The following is a 22517-nucleotide window of genomic DNA, read 5'->3' on the forward strand; positions in this document are numbered from 1 at the left end:
CTTCCTTTATGGTCTCTAATTATCCCTTCAATATCTAGCTAACCTGAATTGCCTAGAAAAACTCATAAAAGATAAGTTCGAGATGTCCACTATTTGCTTCCCCTTTGAACAAATTGCCACCAATCTCTCATGATTAAGCTCATAGAAACTCCACTGAACCATTTGGTAATTGACTGGAGGTGAGAAAGTAAATTTGTCCCACATCCCCTCAGCACCCTACAGTGATCCCTCCTCCTAAAGCCCCAAAGGAGAATAATTCACATGGCTTCAATATGCCCAAGAATAACCACTGAAATCCTAGCAAATACAACAAACTTAACATAGATCATAGCCAAAGTAATCGACTCCTAGCCAAGAGCAATGCAGGAATAAATCAAACAAATCTTTGCCACGTGATCAACTATTTCTCTGCTAGTCTTCTACTTCATGGATCAGTAATGGCTTCTGGCTTTGTAAGGCTGTGTAATCTGTCTGAAGCATGTCACTAGTATTGACCAACGCATTGCAACCAACTAGACACGCTTAGTTATTGGGAGGAACTTTGGTTTCCAGATTAATATAGGTGGGGAGGACAAAGTGTAATGCTCATTCTTGGACTGGTATAAGAAGGTAAACTTTTTACTTGTAATTCACTATACTAACCTTGAACAAAAAAAATAAATAAACAAACAAGATAAAGATAAAACTACCTGAAACACATCATGTCTTAGGTTTAAAGAAGCAAAAAGGCACTGTCAAAGTTTCTGGCATACCATGACATTCTTGATAACTGCCAATGTCTTGTTATAATGATGATGCTGCCAACATTGAGTCTCTAATTTGGCATTCTACAAAAGATAACATTAACAAGCAGCTAGAAGTATTGGATATACAATATTGGTTTGAAACAGAATTTTACTTGTTTGCTAGGTGTGGCTGTCGGAATTTTTTTACTGATATCCTTTTATTCTTTTAATTTTCTTATTAGGGAAAAAGAAGAGTTAGCTGAAAAGGAAATTTCAGCAAGAATATTTAGGGATCAAAGGGAAAAAAAAAAAGAATTAGAGGAAAAAACTGGGGATTTCAAAGCAATACGTTCACTTTTTATTGATTTTTCTTCTATTATGCCATATCATAATACCTGTGTCCCTTTCTTGGATCCTTTCTAGCCGAGTCCTCGTATCCTCAAATTTGAGTTGTGAAGGATTAGACACCTAGACATATACCCCCATCTACTCATACCTGAACCCATGCAACCTAGAGTGCAACCATTTTGTACTCTTTATCCTAACCTCTAATTGGTCTAAAGGTCTAGAGATTCTTCTATCGCATTTATCCCAAAGTTTTCTTCTTCCACTTAATTTTGGAACTCTAAATTCTGCCCCACCTTATCTCACTGGAAAATTAACGATCTTTCCTGTACCCCTTGTTCATTGCTTCATGCATATCCACTAACCCTTCTTTTCAGATGAAAAATGTAATCTTTACCCTTTTACTTTTCAGAGGTTTATGGGTGCCACAGGGAAATGATGTTCATGGAAATTAGACTCTTGGTTGTGTAAAATCATCAACATGAAATGTTCTTTCACTTGGATACCTTGGCTATGAGATAATGGATTTTTGACAGCAGGGGGTTACAAAATCAGCGTCCCAGTGTTAAACCTCTTGTTTTCTACTTCTCTGAGTTTTTTATTGTTTTCTTAGTTTTGAAATCATTTTTTTTGAAATGAATTGTTGGTTTCTGGTATTAAAATTATAAATAAAAATAAATAAATATAATCTATATATTGTCATATAGCATTTTCAGTAAATTAACTCATCACAACAGTGTGAAACAAGAAATCAACAACTGACAAATGTATATGTTCAATGATTTAAAATAAATCTTTTGCTCACTCATAATGTTACAAACTCATCTACCTAACCCTAGCAGTTAAAACATAATGGTTAAATTAAATCTGTTCAATCCAGCAATTTTAGGAATTGAATAATCATGGACTTTCTTCTCCTGAACTTCAACCCTACAAAGAGAAACATTTTAAAAAGGCATAAAGGAAACAGAATAAAAAGGACCACACAAGTCAAAGTCAGTACAATAGTATCTCACTTATAAAAACTATGTCTGCTAGCAGTGATACTATGTGCTTGTGTGTGGCTGTGTTCCCAAGACAACATTTGGAAGGATATAAATGTCAAAATAATTGAGGACGTATTGTGTCCATGACACATGTCTAGTTAACATTGCAAACTACAATTCTTCATCAACATTTCAATCTCATCATTTACTTTGTCAATAGGATTTAGCATCAAACTACTCTTCCAAATACACCGGCCACCATTATCTAACAGATATTGTGAGTGTTTAGCTACGTTGGCAATTCCAGACAAAATCCTAAGTGTCTCCTAACTCGATTTTCTAATCCTTGTACGGACAACTTGGCTAATGGAGATCAATTTGTTGAATTTGTCAAGAGACCAAGGTTTGTAGTTGAGGTTGGAGCTGGATGAATTTGAATCAACCATTGTATTTATATGTTGTTTTTTCTTGAAATTTTTTTAAGGAGTTAGGAAGGTTTACGAAGCATTTTTTTACTAAGTGTTCAAAATGCTCTGTTCCAATATCAAACAGCTTTAGGTCGGATCAATCCAGCTTACACTTTTTTTATGAAATCTCACCCACTGGATCAAGGGCTTTCTTCATTTAAAAACCCAAACTTGCTTCCTATGTTGTAGAGAGAGACACAGCTGCAGCCATCCCTTTGTTCTCTTCTCCTATTCTATTTTGGGGTGTTTGGTTGCCAAGAAAATCCAACTTTTCTATTGTTTTACAAACCGTTTTCAATGGATTTTCTTGAGAAAAAAGATGGGTTGATTTTCATTCATTCATCTCTCAATTTCTAGTCTATTTGGGTTTGGGTAAAACTCATTTTCTTCTTGTATGGATTCAAGAAGAGGTCAACATCGAGCTTGGTGTGGATCAAGTGTGCTTCGAAAAATGTGAGAAGCTGAAAGTGAAAGGTACTAGTCAACTGGTCTAAGGAGGATTGGTTGGCTTGAATAAGTAAAACTTGTATTCAGTTTTTTGTTCTTCATAGTGGACGTTTTCGATCGGTTGTAGCCCATGATTTTTATCTCTTGAAGGTTTTCCACGTTAAAATTTGGTGTCATTGTCTTTCTCTCATTTTACTTTTTGATTTATTTTCAATTTTTAATATCATTGGTTACTTGGGCATATAGTTGAATGGAAAAAAAAAATGAGTTGAAATAGGTGTGATTAACCATTGGATATCTTGAATATTTTTCTGTTCATTTTGATTAATGATATCTTGTAATAATTTTTTTTTATTGGAAACGACACAAGATATATTGATAGAAAAAAAAGTACAGAGAAGAATGAGAAATCTCCGAAAGACAACTAAATTAAGGAAAATACACAGAAAACAACAAACTCCCTATAACGACAATCCTTATGGAGTAACACTGCTAACAATCAAGTTGAATCACATTAAGGGGAGTCCTTAAATGCTTGGAAAGAAAGCCCAAAGGAAAGAAAGGAAACATAGAGTCCAAAGGAACTCTGAATTCCTTGCTTTATCCTCGAAAATCCTCGCAATTCTTTCCACCACAACCCGAATTAGAGCGATGCTTGCAGCTTGCCACAAAACAATCCCCCTCTTAAAAGTACCAAAGCCTTTAAATTTGATGGACATCATGTCAGATATGCTCCTCGGGGGAACCAATCCATTTATACTAAAATAACTGTGTCACACCCAATCGTCAAGGAACAATGAAGAAAAAGATGATCTGCTGATTCCCATGCTTCATGCACAGAATACAATATCAAGACTAAGGGCTTTGTAGGGTCTTTCACTTGTAGCATGTCATTAGTATTCACCTTCTTGTGTGCCACTAACCAGACAAAGGACTTCACTTTGAAAGGAACTTGAGAATTCAAAACGAACTTTGAAGGAAAGTCCTGAAGAGATCCAGAAGATTGAGAATAATGCTAGAAAGAAGGATTTGACTGAAAAAAGCCCTGAAGAGGATAATGCCAGAATCTGGCATTGGGACCGAAGGAGATAGATGTAATTCATCAAGTGACCGCATGAGGTCTTCTAAGTCCTCTATCTCAGAATCTGACAGGTTACGGCGGAAATTTAAATTCCAAGAGAAAGGACGAGTAGAACCGAGAACTGAAGAAATAGGAATGTTTTTATCCACGACTACTCTAAATAGTCTTGGATATTGGGTTCCCAAAGGTTGGTCCCCCCACCACAAATCTTCCTAGAACCAAATTTTTTCCCCGTTTCCTACCACATACCGAGTAAACAAGGAAAACTCCTGAAAGACTTGTGCAATAGCCTTCCAAGGACAGCGATGTGACCATCTGACTAAAGTGTTAGCATCCCAACCATTGGAGTGGGAACCATAAATGCTTAAAATGACCTGATGCCAAAGAGCTGAACCCTCTCTAGGATACCTCCACAGCCATTTCCCAAGAAGAGCGAGATTCCTCTAAGAAATATTCCCAAAACCCAAACCCCCTATTGCCTTCGGTTTGCACACAACATCCCACCTCACTAAATGATCTCTTTTGCCTTCCCCAATCCCTGACCATAAAAAATCCCTTTGCAACCTCTCAATTTTTGCAGCCACTGAAGCGGGTATCTTAAATAAGGAAAGGAAGTAACATGGCATATGGGTAAGGCAAGATTGGATAAGAGTTATCCTCCCCCCGAAGGATAAGTAGGCCTTTTGCCACCCATCTAATCTACTTGAAATTCTCTCAATCACTAGATCCCAAAAGCCACACGCCTTATGGTTCCTACCCAAAGGAAGACCCAGATAGAGTATAGGCCAACCGGACGCCTTGCAATCAAGCATCTCAACCAATCTTGAAAGATGAGCCTAATCAAGATTGATGCCATAATACTGCTCTTGTCAAGGTTGACCTTGAGCCAAAAATGTGCCCAACACTACAAAGACTCTTGAGAGTCTGTAGCTCTTCCTCTTTGTGTTAGAAAAGAAGTTGGTATCATCAGCAAATTGCAAATGGGACACCCTAGTTCTGTTTCTACCCACCCTAAAACCTTCCAACATATTTCTTTCCTCTACTCTCATAAGCATCCTACTCAGTACATCTGCGACTAAAGTAAACAAAAAAGGGGATAAAGGGTCGCCTTGTCTTAATCCTCTCGATGCCTTAACCCACCCTTTAGCGCTACCATTCACCAAGATTGCATAAGATACCGAGGATAAACATCCACTCATCCATTTCCTCCATCTAGGACTGAACCCTTCTTCTCTAACACATGATCCAAAAAATCCCACTTCACGTGATCGTAGGCCTTTTCAAAGTCTATTTTGAAGACGACGCCTTCCTCCCTTGATCGTCTTCTCTCGTCCACTATCTCATTCGCTATAAGAACCGCAGCCAATATTTGTCTCCCTTGAACAAAAGCGCCTTGAGTATAGTGGATGGTCTCATGTAGAACCCCTCTTAGATGCCCTGAGAGCACTTTGGCTATTATCTTGTAGAGACTAGTGATCAAACTAATGGGTCTAAAGTCTGATATTTTCTTTGTCAAACTCTTTTTGGGTAATAGAACAATGAAAGAGGCATTAGTGCTTTGATTGATAATTCCACTCCTATGAAATTCTGCGAACACTCTCACCAAATCCTCCTTAATCACGTCCCAACAATCTTGGAATACTGCAATAGTAAAGCCATCAGGCCCCGGAGCCTTGTCCCTATCCAGCTGAAAAATGGCCTTAGAAATCTCTTCTTCAGTGAAAGGGAAGTCCAACCTTAACGCGCTCTCTTCCGAAATAGGGGACCAATCTAATCCTTCAACACCCCAAGACTCTCCTGTAGGGCTCATGTAAAGCTTTTCAAAGTAAAGTAAGATCTCCTCTGTGATACTCTCGGCATTCTTCAGCACTAAGCCCTCTTATTCTCCAACTCCTTGATATATTTCCTATTTCGCCTGCCATTAGCCACTTTATGATAAAACTTAGAGTTGCAATCCCCTTCCTTAACCCATTTCACCCTAGCTTTTTGTCTCCAATGGATTTCCTCCCTCAAAATTAATTCCTCTAGCTCCCCTTTTCTTGAGGCTCTTTGACTTAACAATTCAGAAGTGAGACCCCCTACCTGCTCAATGGCATCAAAGTTAGCTAAATCATTGAGGATACTTTTTTTCTTTTCTTTAAGCTCTCCAAAAGAAAACTTATTCCACTTCTTCAATTTGGCTTTAACATATTGTAGTCTCCTCATGAACTTGTGGCCTTCCCATCCGTTTCCTTGAAAACCGCTCCACCAATTTCTAAAGTTCTCCTTGAAATTAGGATGTTGTAACCACATATTCTCAAACCTAAAAGGTGTTGGCCCCAGATGAACGGGTTGATATCCATAACAATTGGCCAATGATCCGAGGTCCTTCTAATTAGGGCTTCTTGAAGGCCTTGGGGAAAGAGCAGCCCCCACTCATTTGAGTAGAGAAAACGGTCCAGTCTCTTACACACGGGAGACTCTTGCAAATTTGACCAAGTGAATGAAGCATTCCGAAGAGGTGGGTCAAGCAATTCACATTCTCTAATAAAACTATCAAAGTCCCTCATGCTTGATGTTAGACTAGAACCCCCCAATATTTCTGAGCTTCTCCTTATGACATTAAAATCACCGCCCACACACCATAACGGATAAGTTAGTCCATATATGTCAAATAGTTCCACCCAAAAATCCTTCCTAACTCTCAAGAGCGTTTTGCTTGTGTTTGGGCATATTTCTGGGCTGAAGGTTAACCTTGACAAAAGTAATATTTATGGCATCAACCTTGGTCAGGATCATCTTCATAGGTTGGCCGAGCTGCTTGATTGCAAGGCATCTGGGTGGCCCATACTCTACCTGGGTCTTCCTCTGGGTGGGAATCCCAAGTCGGGTAGTTTCTGGGATCCTGTAATTGAGAGGATCTCGAGCAGATTAGATGGGTGGCAAAAGGCATATTTATCGTTTGGAGGTAGGATAACTCTCATTCAATCTTGTCTCACTCATATGCCTTGTTACTTCCTTTCATTGTTTAAGATTCCCACCTCCGTGGCAGTAAGAATTGAGAGGTTGCAAAGAGACTTTTTATGGTCCGGGGTTGGGGAAGGAAAAAGAGATCATCTAGTCAGTTGGGATGTAGTGTGTAATCCGAAGGCGAAAGGGGTTTGGGTCTCGGAAGGATTTCCTTGCGGAATTCCGCTCTCTTAGGGAAATGGTTGTGGAGGTATCCAGGGAGGGTTCAGCGCTGTGGCATCAGGTCATTTTAAGCATTTATGGATCACACTCTAATGGTTGGGACGCCAACACTGTTGTTAGATGGTCACATCGTTGTCCTTGGAAGGCTATTGCACAAGTTTTCCAAGATTTTTCCAAGTTTACTCGGTTCTTGGTAGGAGATGGGGAAAGAATTCGATTCTGGGAAGACTTGTGGTGGGGGGATCAACCTATGGGGGTCCGTTATCCAAGACTACTTAGAGTAGTATTGGATAAAATATTCCTATTTCTTCTATTCTCGGATCCACTCGACCTTCTCTTGGAACTTTAACTTCCGCCGTAACCTTTCCGATTCCGAGATAGAAGATTTAGAGAGTCACATGCGATCTCTTGATCTTATACATTTATCACTTCGGTTCCAGATAAGAGATCTTGGTCTTTATCTTCTTCAGGACTTTTCACAGTCAATCTTTCTTTCTTGCCTTATCCCAAAGATCTGGTTTGCCTTCAGATTTCCCTTCCAAATTAGTTTGGAATTCTCAAGTCCCTTCAAAATCAAGTCCTTTGTCTGGTTAGTGGCTCACAAGAAGGTTAATACTAATGAATGCTACAGTTGAGAAGACCCTACAAAGCACTTAGTCCCGACATTTGTATGTTGTGCATGAAGTAGGGAGAAACAGTAGATCATCTTTTTCTTCATTGCCCTCTGACGATGGGGTTGTGGTACAGACTATTTCAGTTAACAAAGATAGATTGGGTCCCTCCTAGGAGCATCCGAGACATGCTTTCTACCAATTTTAATGGGTTTGGATCTTCTAAGAGAGGGATTGTATTATGGCAAGCTGCGTGCATCGCTTTATTATGGGTGGTGTGGTGGGAAAGAAATGCAAGGATCTTTGAGGATAAAACAAGGAATTCAGAGAACCTTTGGGACATGATTCACTTCCTTGCTTCTCTATGGGCTTTTTTGTTCTAAGGTTTTTTAGGGGATTCCCCTTAATGTGATACTCCTTGATTGGTTAGCGGCGTGCAACTCCATTGGGGTGGCCTAATTCATAGCAGTTGCCTGTATCTACCTTGTATTTTCTCGCTTTTGTTTCATTGTAGACTTGTTTTTCTTTGGTGGGAGGATTCCTCATCCTTCTCTTGTACTTTCCTTTTTATCAATATATGCCTTTGTCGTTTCCAATCAAAAAAAAAAAAAAAATCCTTCCTAAGTGAGGGACTGGTTGGACCATAAACAGCGGAAATCCAAAGAGGTCCACAACCGTCCAAAGCGAACTTGACTAAGATCGAGAAAGATCCTATTACCACCTCCTCACTACGCAGATTTTTTAAATCCCAAATGATCAAAATCCCACCTGATGCCCCAGACGCCGAAAGAGCAACCCAGTCCTTGTTTCTGACCGTCCAGACACTACCCACAAACCTTCTGTCACATTTCTCCTTTTTTGTTTCCTGAATCATCACAACATCCGGATTCTTTGACCTAAGGAAATCTTTAACCATCCTACGCTTATTCCTTAAGCCCAAACCCTAACGTTCCAACTGATAATTTTCATCAAAAAACACAAAGACCCTAACCTTCCAAGCCAAAACCACCAGGTCTCAATTACCTGTGAGGCCTCTGTTCTTTCTCCTGGAATACACCTTAATGTCCAGAGAGCATAAAACCTCTCGCACTTTAGCCATTTTCCTGGGGGATAGGCCATCAATAAGGAGATCACCCGATGGGGATACCTCAGTATCCCCCTGACTACCTAACAACGGATTGGAATCCTCTTTATGCGACCTGACATAAGACTCCCTATGGGTAAAGCTCTCGGTCATCTGGTTTGATAAAGCACACTGGTTCTCCTCCTCAACACGGACAGGGATGTCAACATATAAAGAGTCAACAACACCTTTTTCAGAAATTTTTTTTGAAATAACTTGATTTTCCGTAGGAGACTGAGAAAGAGGGACTGAATTGGGGAGATGTGGACCAGAGGGACTCGACAAGGGAGAATCCAGACTACAAGAAGGAAAAGAAGAAGACTCGGGTGGCTGAGAAGGAGAGGGCTGACATACCTCCAAGTTTTTCGCTCCCGGTATTTCGCAAATCCCCTCAAAGATGAGTCCTTTACCTCTGATTATTGAATTAGAAGGTGAAACCATGTCTGAAGAGCCACGAGGATCGAACCCACAAGTCCGTTAACCCTTCTTTGTCTTCTTCGCAGATCGCCGAAGTATCTTCCTCGAAAAATTACCAGACAGTGGACATCGAAAGAGAGGATTCTCTCTGATTCCTCGTTCCATCTGAAATCTCGTCCCAAATTCCTCTTCCATGTTGCGAACTTCACTTGACGACGATGAACCTGTAGGAAAGAGGCTCGCTGCTACTCCGATGTCCCTGTCGTCGATCAACGCTTGGAGGAAGAGGGTGGACCACGTCTTCTTTGAAATTGTCATCTCTTCCTCTTGCATAGAATCTCTCATCTGAACCACGGGAGCTTTCCCCTTTCTCGCTTCGTTTTCTTCCCTTCGACACCAGACTTCCATACCAGAGGACTTCGTTCCTCCTAAGTTTTGGCCCAACCCGACGGACCTATTAACTTACAACCACGGTAGTGTCTGACAGTGGGCTAGGGTTGGGAAAAGACTGGGCCTTTAACTCAACGGCCCGACCTTCCTCTCCAAAGATAGCCACGGCGCCGGCCCTCTCATCGCCCAAACAAAGCATCGCGATTGCCTTTGCAGAGGAACCAGCTCGCTAGGGAGAAGGAGACGAAGCCGCTGCAGTCTGGTGGGCTTGAGGAGCTTCTGGGCCAGCTTGATGCCCACGAATCCTCATCCCACTTTGGGCCTTTCCGTTTGGACTTTAAAGAGATCTCAGGCACTGAGGGCCAATAAAATTTTCTTCTGTTGGGCCAGGCTGCTCCTTCCCCTTCCATTCTCCCTTTTGGCCGCCAAACTTATACTTGAGTGTCGATAACGTGCCTGGGGAAGAAGCCTCCTTCTGTAGCACTCATTGTCCCTAATTCTACCTCGTAGCCCTTTTGCAACTTTTGGCGACTGAGAGACGCAACCTCCCGCTTTCACCCACTCGTTCTGCTACGGGTTGTCTCGGATGTGACAGCGTCATCTTTGTCATCTTCTCCGGTGACTGAAACTGATACTGTATAGGTCCAGGCCCCATCTTTCACNTCCTGTACCCCTTGTTCATTGCTTCATGCATATCCACTAACCCTTCTTTTCAGATGAAAAATGTAATCTTTACCCTTTTACTTTTCAGAGGTTTATGGGTGCCACAGGGAAATGATGTTCATGGAAATTAGACTCTTGGTTGTGTAAAATCATCAACATGAAATGTTCTTTCACTTGGATACCTTGGTTATGAGATAATGGATTTTTTGACAGCAGGGGGTTACAAAATCAGCGTCCACAGTGTTAAACCCTCTTGTTTTTCTACTTCTCTGAGTTTTTTATTTGTTTCTTAGTTTTGAAATCATTTTCTTTGAAATGAATTGTTGGTTTCTGGTATTAAAATTATAAATAAAAAATAAATAAATATAATCTATATATTGTCATATAGCATTTTCAGTAAATTAACTCGTCACAACAGTGTGAAACAAGAAATCAACAACTGACAAATGTATATGTTCAATGATTTAAAATAAATCTTTTGCTCACTCATAATGTTACAAACTCATCTACCTAACCCTAGCAGTTAAAACATAATGGATTAAATTAAATCTGTTCAATCCAGCAAATTTTAGGAATTGAATAATCATGGACTTTCTTCTCCTGAACTTCAACCCTACAAAGAGAAACATTTTAAAAAAGGCATAAAGGAAACAGAATAAAAAGGACCACACAAGTCAAAGTCAGTACAAGTAGTATCTCACTTATAAAAACTATGTCCTGCTAGCAGTGATACTATGTGCTTGTGTGTGGCTGTGTTCCCAAGACAACATTTGGAAGGATATAAATGTCAAAATAATTGAGGACGTATTGTGTCCATGACACATGTCTAGTTAACATTGCAAACTACAATTCTTCATCACACATTTCAATCTCATCATTTACTTTGTCAATAGGATTTAGCATCAAACTACTCCTTCCAAATACACCGGCCACCATTATCTAACAGAATATTGTGAGTGTTTAGCTACGTTGGCAATTCCGGACAAAATTCCTAAGTGTCTCCTAACTCGATTTTTCTAATCCTTGTACGGACAACTTGGCTAATGGAGATCAATTTGTTGAATTTGTCAAGAGACCAAGGTTTGTAGTTGAGGTTGGAGCTGGATGGATTTGAATCAACCATTGTATTTATATGTTGTTTTTTCTTGAAATTTTTTTAAGGAGTTAGGAAGGTTTACGAAGCATTTTTTTACTAAGTGTTCAAAATGCTCTATTCCAATATCAAACCAGCTTTAGGTCGGATCAATCCAGCTTACACTTTTTTTATGAAATCTCACCCACTGGATCAAGGGCTTTCTTCATTTAAAAACCCAAAACTTGCTTCCTATGTTGTAGAGAGAGACACAGCTGCAGCCATCCCCTTTGGTTCTCTTCTCCTATTCTATTTTGGGGTGTTTGGTTGCCAAGAAAATCCAACTTTTCTATTGTTTTACAAACCGTTTTCAATGGATTTTCTTGAGAAAAAGATGGGTTGATTTTTCATTCATTCATCTCTCAATTTCTAGTCTATTTGGGTTTGGGTAAAAACTCATTTTCTTCTTGTGTGGATTCAAGAAGAGGTCAACATCAAGCTTGGTGTGGACTCAAGTGTGCTTCGAAAAAATGTGAGAAGCTGAAAGTGAAAGGTACTAGTCAACTGGTCTAAGGAGGATTGGTTGGCTTGAACTAAGTAAAACCTTGTATTCAGTTTTTGTTCTTCATAGTGGACGTTTTCGATCGGTTGCAGGCCCATGATTTTTATCTCTTTGAAGGTTTTCCACGTTAAAATTTGGTGTCATTGTCTCTTTCTCTCATTTTACTTTTTGATTTATTTTCAATTTTTAATATCATTGGTTACTTGGGCATATATGTTGAATGGAAAAAAAAATGAGTTGAAATAGGTGTGATTAACCATTGGATATCTTGAATAATTTTTCTATTCATTTTGATTAATGATATCTTGTAATAATTTTTATTATTATTGGAAACGACACAAAGATATATTGATAGAAAAAAAAGTACAAGAAGAAGGATGAGAAATCCTCCCGCCAAAGACAACTAAATTACAGGAAAATACACAAAAAACAAACAAACTCCCTATAACGACCAATCCTTATGGAGTACACACTGCTAACCAATCAAGTTGAATCACATTAAGGGGAATCCCCTTAAATGCCTTGGAACAGAAAGCCCAAAGAGAAGCAAGGAAAACAATAGAGTCCCAAAGAAACTCTGAATTCCTTGATTTATCCTCGAAAATCCTCGCATTTCTTTCCCACCACACAACCCGAATTAGAGCAATGTTTGCAACTTGCCACAAAACAATCCCCCTCTTAAAAGTACCAAAGCCTTTAAATTTGATGGACATCATGTCAGATATGCTCCTCGGGGGAACCCAATCCATCTTAACTAACTAAAATAACCCGTGTCACAACCCAATCGTCAAGGAACAATGAAGAAAAAGATGATCTGCTGATTCCCCATGCTTCATGCACAGAATACAAATATCAAGACTAAGGGCTTTGTAGGGTCTTCTCACTTGTAGCATGTCATTAGTATTCACCTTCTTGTGTGCCACTAACCAGACAAAGGACTTCACTTTGAAAGGAACTTGAGAATTCAAAACGAACTTTGAAGGAAAGTCCTGAGGAGATCCAGAAGATTGAGATAATGCTAGAAAGAAGGATTTGACTGAAAAAAGCCCTGAAGAGGATAATGGCCATAATCTGGCATCTGGGACCGAAGGAGCTAGATACAAATCATCATCAAGAGACCGCATGTGGCCTTCTAAGTCCTCAATCTCAGAATCTGACAGGTTACGGCGGAAATTCAAATTCCAATAGAAAGGACGAGATGGACCGAGAACTGAAGAAATAGAGATGTTTTTATCCACGACTACTCTAAATAGTCTTGGATATTGGGTTCCCAAAAGTTGGTCCCCCCACCACAAATCTTCCTAGAACCGAATTTTTTCCCCGTTTCCTACCACATACCGAGTAAACAAGGAAAACTCCTGAAAGACTTATGCAATAGCCTTCCAAGGACAGCGATGTGACAATCTGACTAAAGTGTTAGCATCCCAACCATTGGAGTGTGAACCATAAATGCTTAAAATGACCTGATGCCAAAGAGTTGAACCCTCTCTAGGATACCTCCACAGCCATTTCCCAAGAAGAGCGAGATTCCTCTAAGAAATATTCCCAAAACCCAAACCCCCTATTGCCTTCGGTTTGCACACAACATCCCACCTCACTAAATGATCTCTTTTGCCTTCCCCAATCCCTGACCATAAAAAATCCCTTTGCAACCTCTCAATTTTTGCAGCCACTGAAGCGAGTATCTTAAATAAGGAAAGGAAGTAACATGGCATATGGGTAAGGCAAGATTGGATAAGAGTTATCCTCCCCCCGAAGGATAAGTAGGCCTTTTGCCACCCATCTAATCTACTTGAAATTCTCTCAATCACTGGATCCCAAAAGCCACACGCCTTAGGGTTCCCACCCAAAGGAAGACCCAGATAGAGTATATGCCAACCGGACGCCTTGCAATCAAGCATCTCAGCCAATCTTGAAAGATGAGCCTGATCAAGATTGATGCCATAAATACTGCTCTTGTCAAGGTTGACCTTGAGCCCAGAAATGTGCCCAAACACTAACAAAAGACTCTTGAGAGTCTGTAGCTCTTGCTCTCGTGTTAGAAAAGAAGATGGTATCATCAGCAAATTGCAAATGGGACACCCTAGTTCTGTTTCTACCCACCCTGAAACCTTCCAACATATTTATTTCCTCTACTCTCATAAGCATCCTACTCGGTACATCTGCGACTAAAGTAAACAAAAAAGGGGATAAAGGGTCGCCTTGTCTTAATCCTCTCGATGCCTTAACCCACCCTTTAGCGCTACCATTCACCAAGATTGCATAAGATACCGAGGATAAACATCCACTCATCCATTTCCTCCATCTAGGACTGAACCCCTTCTTCTCTAAAACATGATCCAAAAAATCCCACTTCACGTGATCGTAGGCCTTTTCAAAGTCTATTTTGAAGACGACGCCTTCCTCCCTTGATCGTCTTCTCTCATCCACTATCTCATTCGCTATAAGAACCGCATCCAATATTTGTCTCCCTTGAACAAAAGCGCCTTGAGTATAGTGGATGGTCTCATGTAAAACCCCTCTTAGATGCCCTGAGAGCACTTTGGCTATTATCTTGTAGAGACTAGTAATCAAACTAATGGGTCTAAAGTCTGATATTTTCTTTGTCAAACTCTTTTTGGGTAATAGAACAATGAAAGAGGCATTAGTGCTTTGATTGATAATTCCACTCCTATGAAATTCTGCGAACACTCTCACCAAATCCTCCTTAATCACGTCCCAACAATCTTGGAATACTGCAATAGTAAAGCCATCAGGCCCCGGAGCCTTGTCCCTATCCAGCTGAAAAATGGCCTTAGAAATCTCTTCTTCAGTGAAAGGGAAGTCCAACCTTAACGTGCTCTCTTCCGAAATAGGGGACCAATCTAATCCTTCAACACCCCAAGACTCTCCTATACGGCTCGTGTAAAGCTTTTCAAAGTAAAGTAAGATCTCCTCTATGATACTCTCGGCATTCTTCAACACTAAGCCCCTCTTATTCTCCAACCCCTTGATATATTTCCTATTTCACCTGCCATTAGCCACTTTATGATAAAACCTAGTGTTGCAATCCCCTTCCTTAACCCATTTCACCCTAGCTTTTTGTCTCCAAGGGATTTCCTCCCTCAAAATTAATTCCTCTAGCTCCCCTTTTCTTGAGGCTCTTTGACTTAACAATTCAGAAGTGAGACCCCCTACCTGCTCAATAGCATCAAAGTTAGCTAAATCATTGAGGATACTTTTTTTCTTTTCTTTAAGCTCTCCAAAAGAAAACTTATTCCACTTCTTCAATTTGGCTTTAACATATTGTAGTCTCCTCATGAACTTGTGGCCTTCCCATCCATTTCCTTGAAAACCGCTCCACCAATTTCTAAAGTTCTCCTTGAAATTAGGATGTTGTAACCACATATTCTCAAACCTAAAAGGTGTTGGCCCCACATGAACGAGTTGGTATCCATAACAATTGGCCAATGATCCGAGGTCCTTCTAATTAGGGCTTCTTGAAGGCCTTGGGGAAAGAGCAGCCCCCACTCATTTGAGTAGAGAAAACGGTCCAGTCTCTTACACACGGGAGACTCTTGCAAATTTGACCAAGTGAATGAAGCATTCCGAAGAGGTGGGTCAAGCAATTCACATTCTCTAATAAAACTATCAAAGTCCCTCATGCTTGATGTTAGACTAGAACCCCCCAATATTTCTGAGCTTCTCCTTATGACATTAAAATCACCGCCCACACACCATAACGGATAAGTTAGTCCATATATGTCAAATAGTTCCACCCAAAAATCCTTCCTAAGTGAGGGACTGTTTGGACCATAAACAGCGGAAATCCAAAGAGGTCCACAACCGTCCAAAGCGAACTTGACTGAGACCGAGAAAGATCCTATTACCACCTCCTCACTACGCAGATTTTTTGAATCCCAAATGATCAAAATCCCACCTGATGCCCCAGACGCCGGAAGAGCAACCCAGTCCTTGTTTCTGACCGTCCAGACACTACCCACAAACCTTCTGTCACATTTCTCCTTTTTTGTTTCCTGAATCATCACAACATCCGGATTCTTTGACCTAAGGAAATCTTTAACCATCCTACGCTTATTCCTTAAGCCCAAACGCCTAACGTTCCAACTGATAATTTTCATCAAAAAACACAAAGACCCTAACCTTCCAAGCCAAAACCACCAGGTCTCAATTACCTGTGAGGCCTCTGTTCTTTCTCCTGAAATACACCTTAATGTCCAGAGAGCATAAAACCTTTCGCACTTTAGCCATTTTCCTGGGGGACAGGCCATCAATAAGGAGATCACCCGATGGGGATACCTCAGTATCCCCCTGACTACCTAACAACGGATTGGAATCCTCTTTATGCGACTTGACATAAGACTCCCTATGGGTAAAGCTCTCGGTCATCTGGTTTGATAAAGCACACTGGTTCTCCTCCTCAACACGGACAGGGATGTCAACATATAAAGAGTCAACAACACCTTTTTCAGAAAAAATTTTTGAAATAACTTGATTTTCTGTAGGAGACTGAGAAAGAGGGACTGAATTAGGGAGATGTGGACCAGAGGGACTCGACAAGGGAGAATCCAGACTACAAGAAGGAAAAGAAGAAGACTCGGGTGGCTGAGAAGGAGAGGGCTGACATACCTCCAAGTTTTTCGCTCCCGGTATTTCGCAAATCCCCTCAAAGATGAGTCATTTACCTCTAATTATTGAATTAGAAGGTGAAACCATGTCTGAAGAGCCACGAGGATCAAACCCCACAAGTCCCGTTAACCCTTCTTTGTCTTCTTCGCGGATCGCCGAAGTATCTTCCCTCGAAAAATTACCAGACAGTGGACATCGAAAGAGAGGATTCTCTCTGATTCCTCGTTCCATCTGAAATCTCGTCCCAAATTCCTCTTCCATGTTGCGAACTTCACTTGACGACGATGAACCCTGTAGGAAAAGAGGCTCGCTGCTACTCCGATGTCCCTGTCGTCGATCAACGCTTGGAGGGAAGAGGGTGGACCACGTCTTCTTTGAAATTGTCATCTCTTCCTCCTGCATAGAATCTCTCATCTGAACCGCGGGAGCTTTCCCCTTTCTCGCTTCGTTTTCTTCCCTTCGACACCAGACTTCCATACCAGAGGACTTCGTTCCTCCTAAGTTTTGGCCCAACCCCGACGGACCTATTAACTTACAGCCCACGGTAGTGTCTGACAGTGGGCTAGGGTTGGGAAAAGACTGGGCCTTTAACTCAACGGCCCGACCTTCCTCTCCAAAGATAGCCACGGCGCCGGCCCTCTCATCGCCCAAACAAAGCATCGCGATCGCCTTTGCAGAGGAACCAGGTCGCTGGGGAGAAGGAGATGAAGCCGCTGCAGTCTGGTGGGCTTGAGGAGCTTTTGGGCCAGCTTGAAGCCCACGAATCCTCATCCCACTTTGGGCCCTTTCCGTTTGGACTTTAAAAGAGATCTCAGGCACTGAGGGCCCAATAAAATTTTCTTCTGTTGGGCCCAGGCTGCTCCTTCCCCTTCCATTCTCCCTTTAGGCCGCCAAACTTATACTTGAGTGTCGATAACGTGCCTGGGGAAGAAGCCTCCTTCTGTAGCACTCATTGTCCCTAATTCTACCTCGTAGCCCTTTTGCAACTTTTGGCGACTGAGAGACACAACCTCCCGCTTTCACCCACTCGTTCCTACTACGGGTTGTCTCGGATGTGACAGCGTCATCTTTGTCATCTTCTCCGGTGACTGAAACTGATACTGTATAGGTCCAGGCCCCATCTTCCACCTCAAGCAACACTGGTAACACGACATTTGGAAGCATCTCCACCCACAGCTTCGCCTTCGTCAAGTCCACCAACTTCAAAGTTTCCTTTGCCACCTTCGTTACCCTCCCCCATTTCTTCAAAATGAAATTCAGCTGAACTTCATCCCACAAGTGGAAAGGGAGACCTTTCAATACTAACCAGCCCCTCCTAAATTTTCCGTGAACCACCATATTTTCCTTAGGCAACCATTTCCTTAGGAGGACAGGTCTTCCTTTCACTACAAGTCTTCCCTGATCATGAACCCGTTCTGCTCTCCTTGTTGAACTCACAAAGAAACACCCCTTGAAAGCAGAAATGGGATTTATGGACACCATTCCTTTCATACCCATCATCCTCACGATGGCTTTTCCTTCGTGAGTCCAGTCTTGGACTTTTTCTTGGCATTCACATATTACAGCTCTGGCCCATTTTCCGGCTGACAACATACCTCCAGTCCTAAAACCATCCTCTGCCACCACTTCTGCGTATGACCATCCTCCTCTGTAAATGTCCTTATTCATCTGGATATCTCCACTCTTCTCCTTCGAAGCTCCTCCGACTTGATTAGGATACTCTTGCACTAATAGGATCGCCTTCCTAAGATCTTCCCACCCATTGCCTTTAACGCCCTCGGGGACAACAAAAAATAAAGGTTTCCTTTTTGTAACAATTTCTGTAATTTTCATGAATCGCCCTCTTTTATTGAAACAGATCTCCATCAAGTGGGTCTTAGTCTTGCCCCTAATCTTTTGTATGAAACCCCTGGAAGCCTCCAACTCCACAGCTTTCTTCAATCAACCAATCCAGCTCCTCCTTTCCAAATCCTACTGAAACTACAAAACCTCGGCTCCTTTCTGTTACTGATACCCAAGTTCCGCCATTCAATCCTTCAAACTCTACCTGAAAGGACTTTTTCTCCACAACAATCCTTTCAACTTTGCACTTCACCATGTCTTTAGTAACGTAATCAACTGCAGCTTCAAACCAGAATCTTGCTCAGATGACCAGTATTGTTAGGCCGATATCTTCAGGATACAGTTTTGCCTTCTCTTGGCAGCAAGCCTTCAATGATGCTAACAAGGCAGAAATTTTGAGGCTTTCCTATATCTTGTAATAATTGGAAATGAGTGAAATGAGTTAAGGAGAGAATTGTTCTTATGAATTAATTTTGAGGAGTGTTAAAGCATTTGCATGTGAATTGCACTTATAAATTATTGGGAGAGTGTTGTTGCATTCATACTTGCTTGTGAATTTTATACTTTATTGAAAAGTTGTTGGAAGAGAAGTTTATAGACATTGAGAAATTCTAAGGTTAGGTAATTTTTGTTGAGAGATTTTTTTAAATTGTTCAACACCTATTCACCCCCCACCTCTCCTCTAGGTGTAGTCAATTATTGAGATTTACCTTTCAAAATATTTTCTTCTAATAAGCACACAGAGGAAAAACAATTTAACACCCAAAGGAGATGCAATCTTGGTACAAGATTATTATCTAACAGAACTCTACCATAAATGACAATGTCAAACTAGCAAGATGGTTCTTCAAGAATCACAATTAACAGAATCAAAATGGCCTGTATATAAAGGAAAATTTTAAGCTCAGATTTGGCCTTAAAACGTACATAACATGTTGATTTGTTAAACAAGTCAAAAGTTAGTTTGAGTATATGGAGCATGAAGAGTTACATGGAATTTCTTCAACCCCACTGTTATGGTCAGCATACTCCAGCTCCTCATCACTATCTTGCTTAGTTGGCTGTTGAAGTAAAGATACCTTTGAGTACGCAGGAACAACAAATTCTTGTCCAATAACAACCTGAAGGACAAGAAAAATAAATGTGTCATGAAACATGAGAATGAAATAAGCAGTAAATCAATCACCCAATGATCATATTTGGACTTTACATCATGAAAATACAAGTGACATTGCTCACAGAAAAAGCACAAAGAAGAATTAGTAGATCGCTTAATCATATGCCATAAAATATAGACAAGATTAAGCAAGATCATGACAGGATGGATACACCAGGAAATTATGTACGAGGGAATTTTGAATAACACAAGTGTGCATGCAAATAGACATAGAGAAAGCCTACCTTTATATATAAGGGCAGGCAAATTCACTTGGGAAAATACATCAAATCATAGTGAAACTTAATCAGTGCAGTAATAACAACACTGCAAGCAAAGAACATCAAAGTTACAGTCAATGTAATATCTGCAAGAGTGCCTAGTCAGTGTGGCATTCTGTGCTAGAACTTCTGAGAAAAGTTGGGCAACTCAGAATGTCTCTATAGAGGCAGACTGATGCTCGGCAGGTTAATTCTTTAGCCCTCTTGGGTTGATGTAATTGAGAAGTGCCTGCCTTTTAGGATCCTGTTGCCAACAACATGTCTCGGCATCTACAAGGATGGAAGAAGCTCTGCCTCTCTTTAAGCAATGAGATCATGTTGATTTTGATCATGCCTTGTCCATGTTAACTTATTTCCTTTTCATTTTTAGAATAACACTAAGTGTGACGTCCAGGATTGAGAGAATCCAGCAGGATTTCCTGTGGTTCAGGGCAGGGGAAGATTATAGGTATCATCTCATTAGGTGAGAGTATATAGACCATAGCTGTTAACTCAGAAAGTATCATGCTTTGTTTTCCATTTCTCCAAATCATTCATCATATTGCATCGTGTATCATAAATTCTTTTATATAGTGAATAATAAATAGAAAAAATATGCATATGTGTAAGTATATATTGGAAACATGAAGTATAGAGTAATAAATAAACAATTTCATAAAAGATGGTAGGATTTAAGGAGTTAACTATGTCATAACATAAAAACATTGTACAGTAGATGTAGAGGTTTTCATAAAATCTACAAAAATAAGCATTTTGAACTTTTATGATTTTTAGTTCCAAATTTTAACTAGGCACATGTACTTATATGCATTGTTGATATGTAAGCCTTTATGTGTCACCTCCAAAGTTCCAACTTTTTATATTTGGCATCATTCTTTCCCCGATGAAAAAAAAAATCCAAAAAGGAAAAACTAATATAGTAAGTAAAAAATTTTATTCATCAATTCCTATCATATTCAATGTCAAAATTCAAATCATTTAAAAAAAAATCCTCAATATTTATTTTTAGAATAAATTTACTTAAATTCCAACAATTGTTTTTGAGAACAAGAATACAGTTTTTTCTATAGGATTATTTTACTTTTCTCACCCTTTTATAATCAACTTCTAACATTACTATACATTTTAAACAATTAATATAGTAGTTCTTTCAAAACATAATTGAATTTGATTTTTCTTAAAAGTAGTTGAAGGGTTTAGTAACTTTGTATCATTGTATTGGGTAGCATATTTTGTATTGTATATGCATCATCAAACATGCTTAAGATAAGATACCAACTGCAATGTGTATCGATTTCCATTAAAAATGTATCATATCGATATATTATATCGTGTGTTACAAGTTTTTAACAACTATGGTATAGATGGGGTTGGCCAAGGGTTGCGTAGTGGAGGTGTTTAGTTTGCAATAGAGCTTTTATTAGCAAGTGATTGTAGAAATTTCTACAAAATTGACATACTTTTGGCCTTCTATTATGGAAAGTAATATGGCTTGTAGTCTAATGGATGGGATGCAAACTCCAAGTCAAGAGCATGCATCAAGACACATGGAAAGCTATCTTTATTTTGTTGCATATTTTATGGTTATTATTATTTATTGATAAAGTTTTATTAGAGTTACAATTATTTATGTTATTATTTGAATTAGTTTACAACTATTATTAAGATTGTATATCCATATATAGATTTAGTGATGTCAAACACTTTAAATTGTGATTACTAGCATTGATAATGTTGTTAAAATTTTAATTATCAAAAAATAATTCTATTAGAATTTCTCTTCTATTTATATCTCGCTTCTCCATATTCTTTTGTCATTATTGTCCTCTATGTTGCATGGATTCAAGTATGATGTCAGATGTGGGTATGTGTATAAGTTCTAATCCTTCAAAACTCAAATTTTAAGTAGTTGTGTTACAATATGTGTTAAGAGAGAGAGAAAGAAGAAAGACCTTAATTCTCATTCATGTAATGTCTACTTACAATTGAGAAATATATATATATACAAAGCTAAGAGTCCTAACTACCATACATGTGACCTATATTAACAAGGAAAGATTATACACTATAAATACATTATATTCAACACTCCCCCTCAAGTTGGAGCATATACGTCATATGCACCAAGCTTGTTACAAATATATTTAATCCTAGGACCTCTGAGAGATTTAGTGAAGATGTCTGCTAGTTGATCATTTGAATTAACAAAACTTGTAGCAACACATCCTGATGCGATCTTCTCTCTAATGAAATGACAGTCAACTTCAATATGTTTGGTCCTTTCATGAAAGACTGGATTGGATGCAATATGTAATGCGGTCTGGTTATCACAAATGAGTTTCATCTGTTCATCCTTTACAAATCTCAACTCTCGAAGAAGATGTCTCAACCATATGAGTTCACATGTTGCCAAAGTCATAGCTCGATACTCGGCTTCAACGCTAGATCTGGCCACTACATCTTGTTTCTTACTCTTCCAAGATATTAGATTACCTCCAATAAAAACACAGTACCCTGAAGTGGAACGTCTATCTGTGGGTGAGCCAGCC

The 22517-nt window shown here is 39.8% G+C and overlaps 1 protein-coding gene across 1 annotated transcript in view; it reads right to left on the minus strand.

Annotated features, from left to right (window-relative positions):
- LOC117932481 (translation initiation factor eIF-2B subunit epsilon) overlaps positions 1-22517 on the minus strand; it is a 94604-nt gene that overhangs the window by 51310 nt on the left and 20777 nt on the right. The window contains exon 7 of the mRNA XM_034853745.1: positions 19523-19652. Coding sequence (XP_034709636.1) covers positions 19523-19652 — 130 coding nt within the window. The remainder of the gene's footprint in view (positions 1-19522; positions 19653-22517) is intronic.

This window comes from Vitis riparia, chromosome 15 (assembly GCF_004353265.1).
Source record: "Vitis riparia cultivar Riparia Gloire de Montpellier isolate 1030 chromosome 15, EGFV_Vit.rip_1.0, whole genome shotgun sequence".
Classification (NCBI taxonomy): domain Eukaryota; kingdom Viridiplantae; phylum Streptophyta; class Magnoliopsida; order Vitales; family Vitaceae; genus Vitis; species Vitis riparia.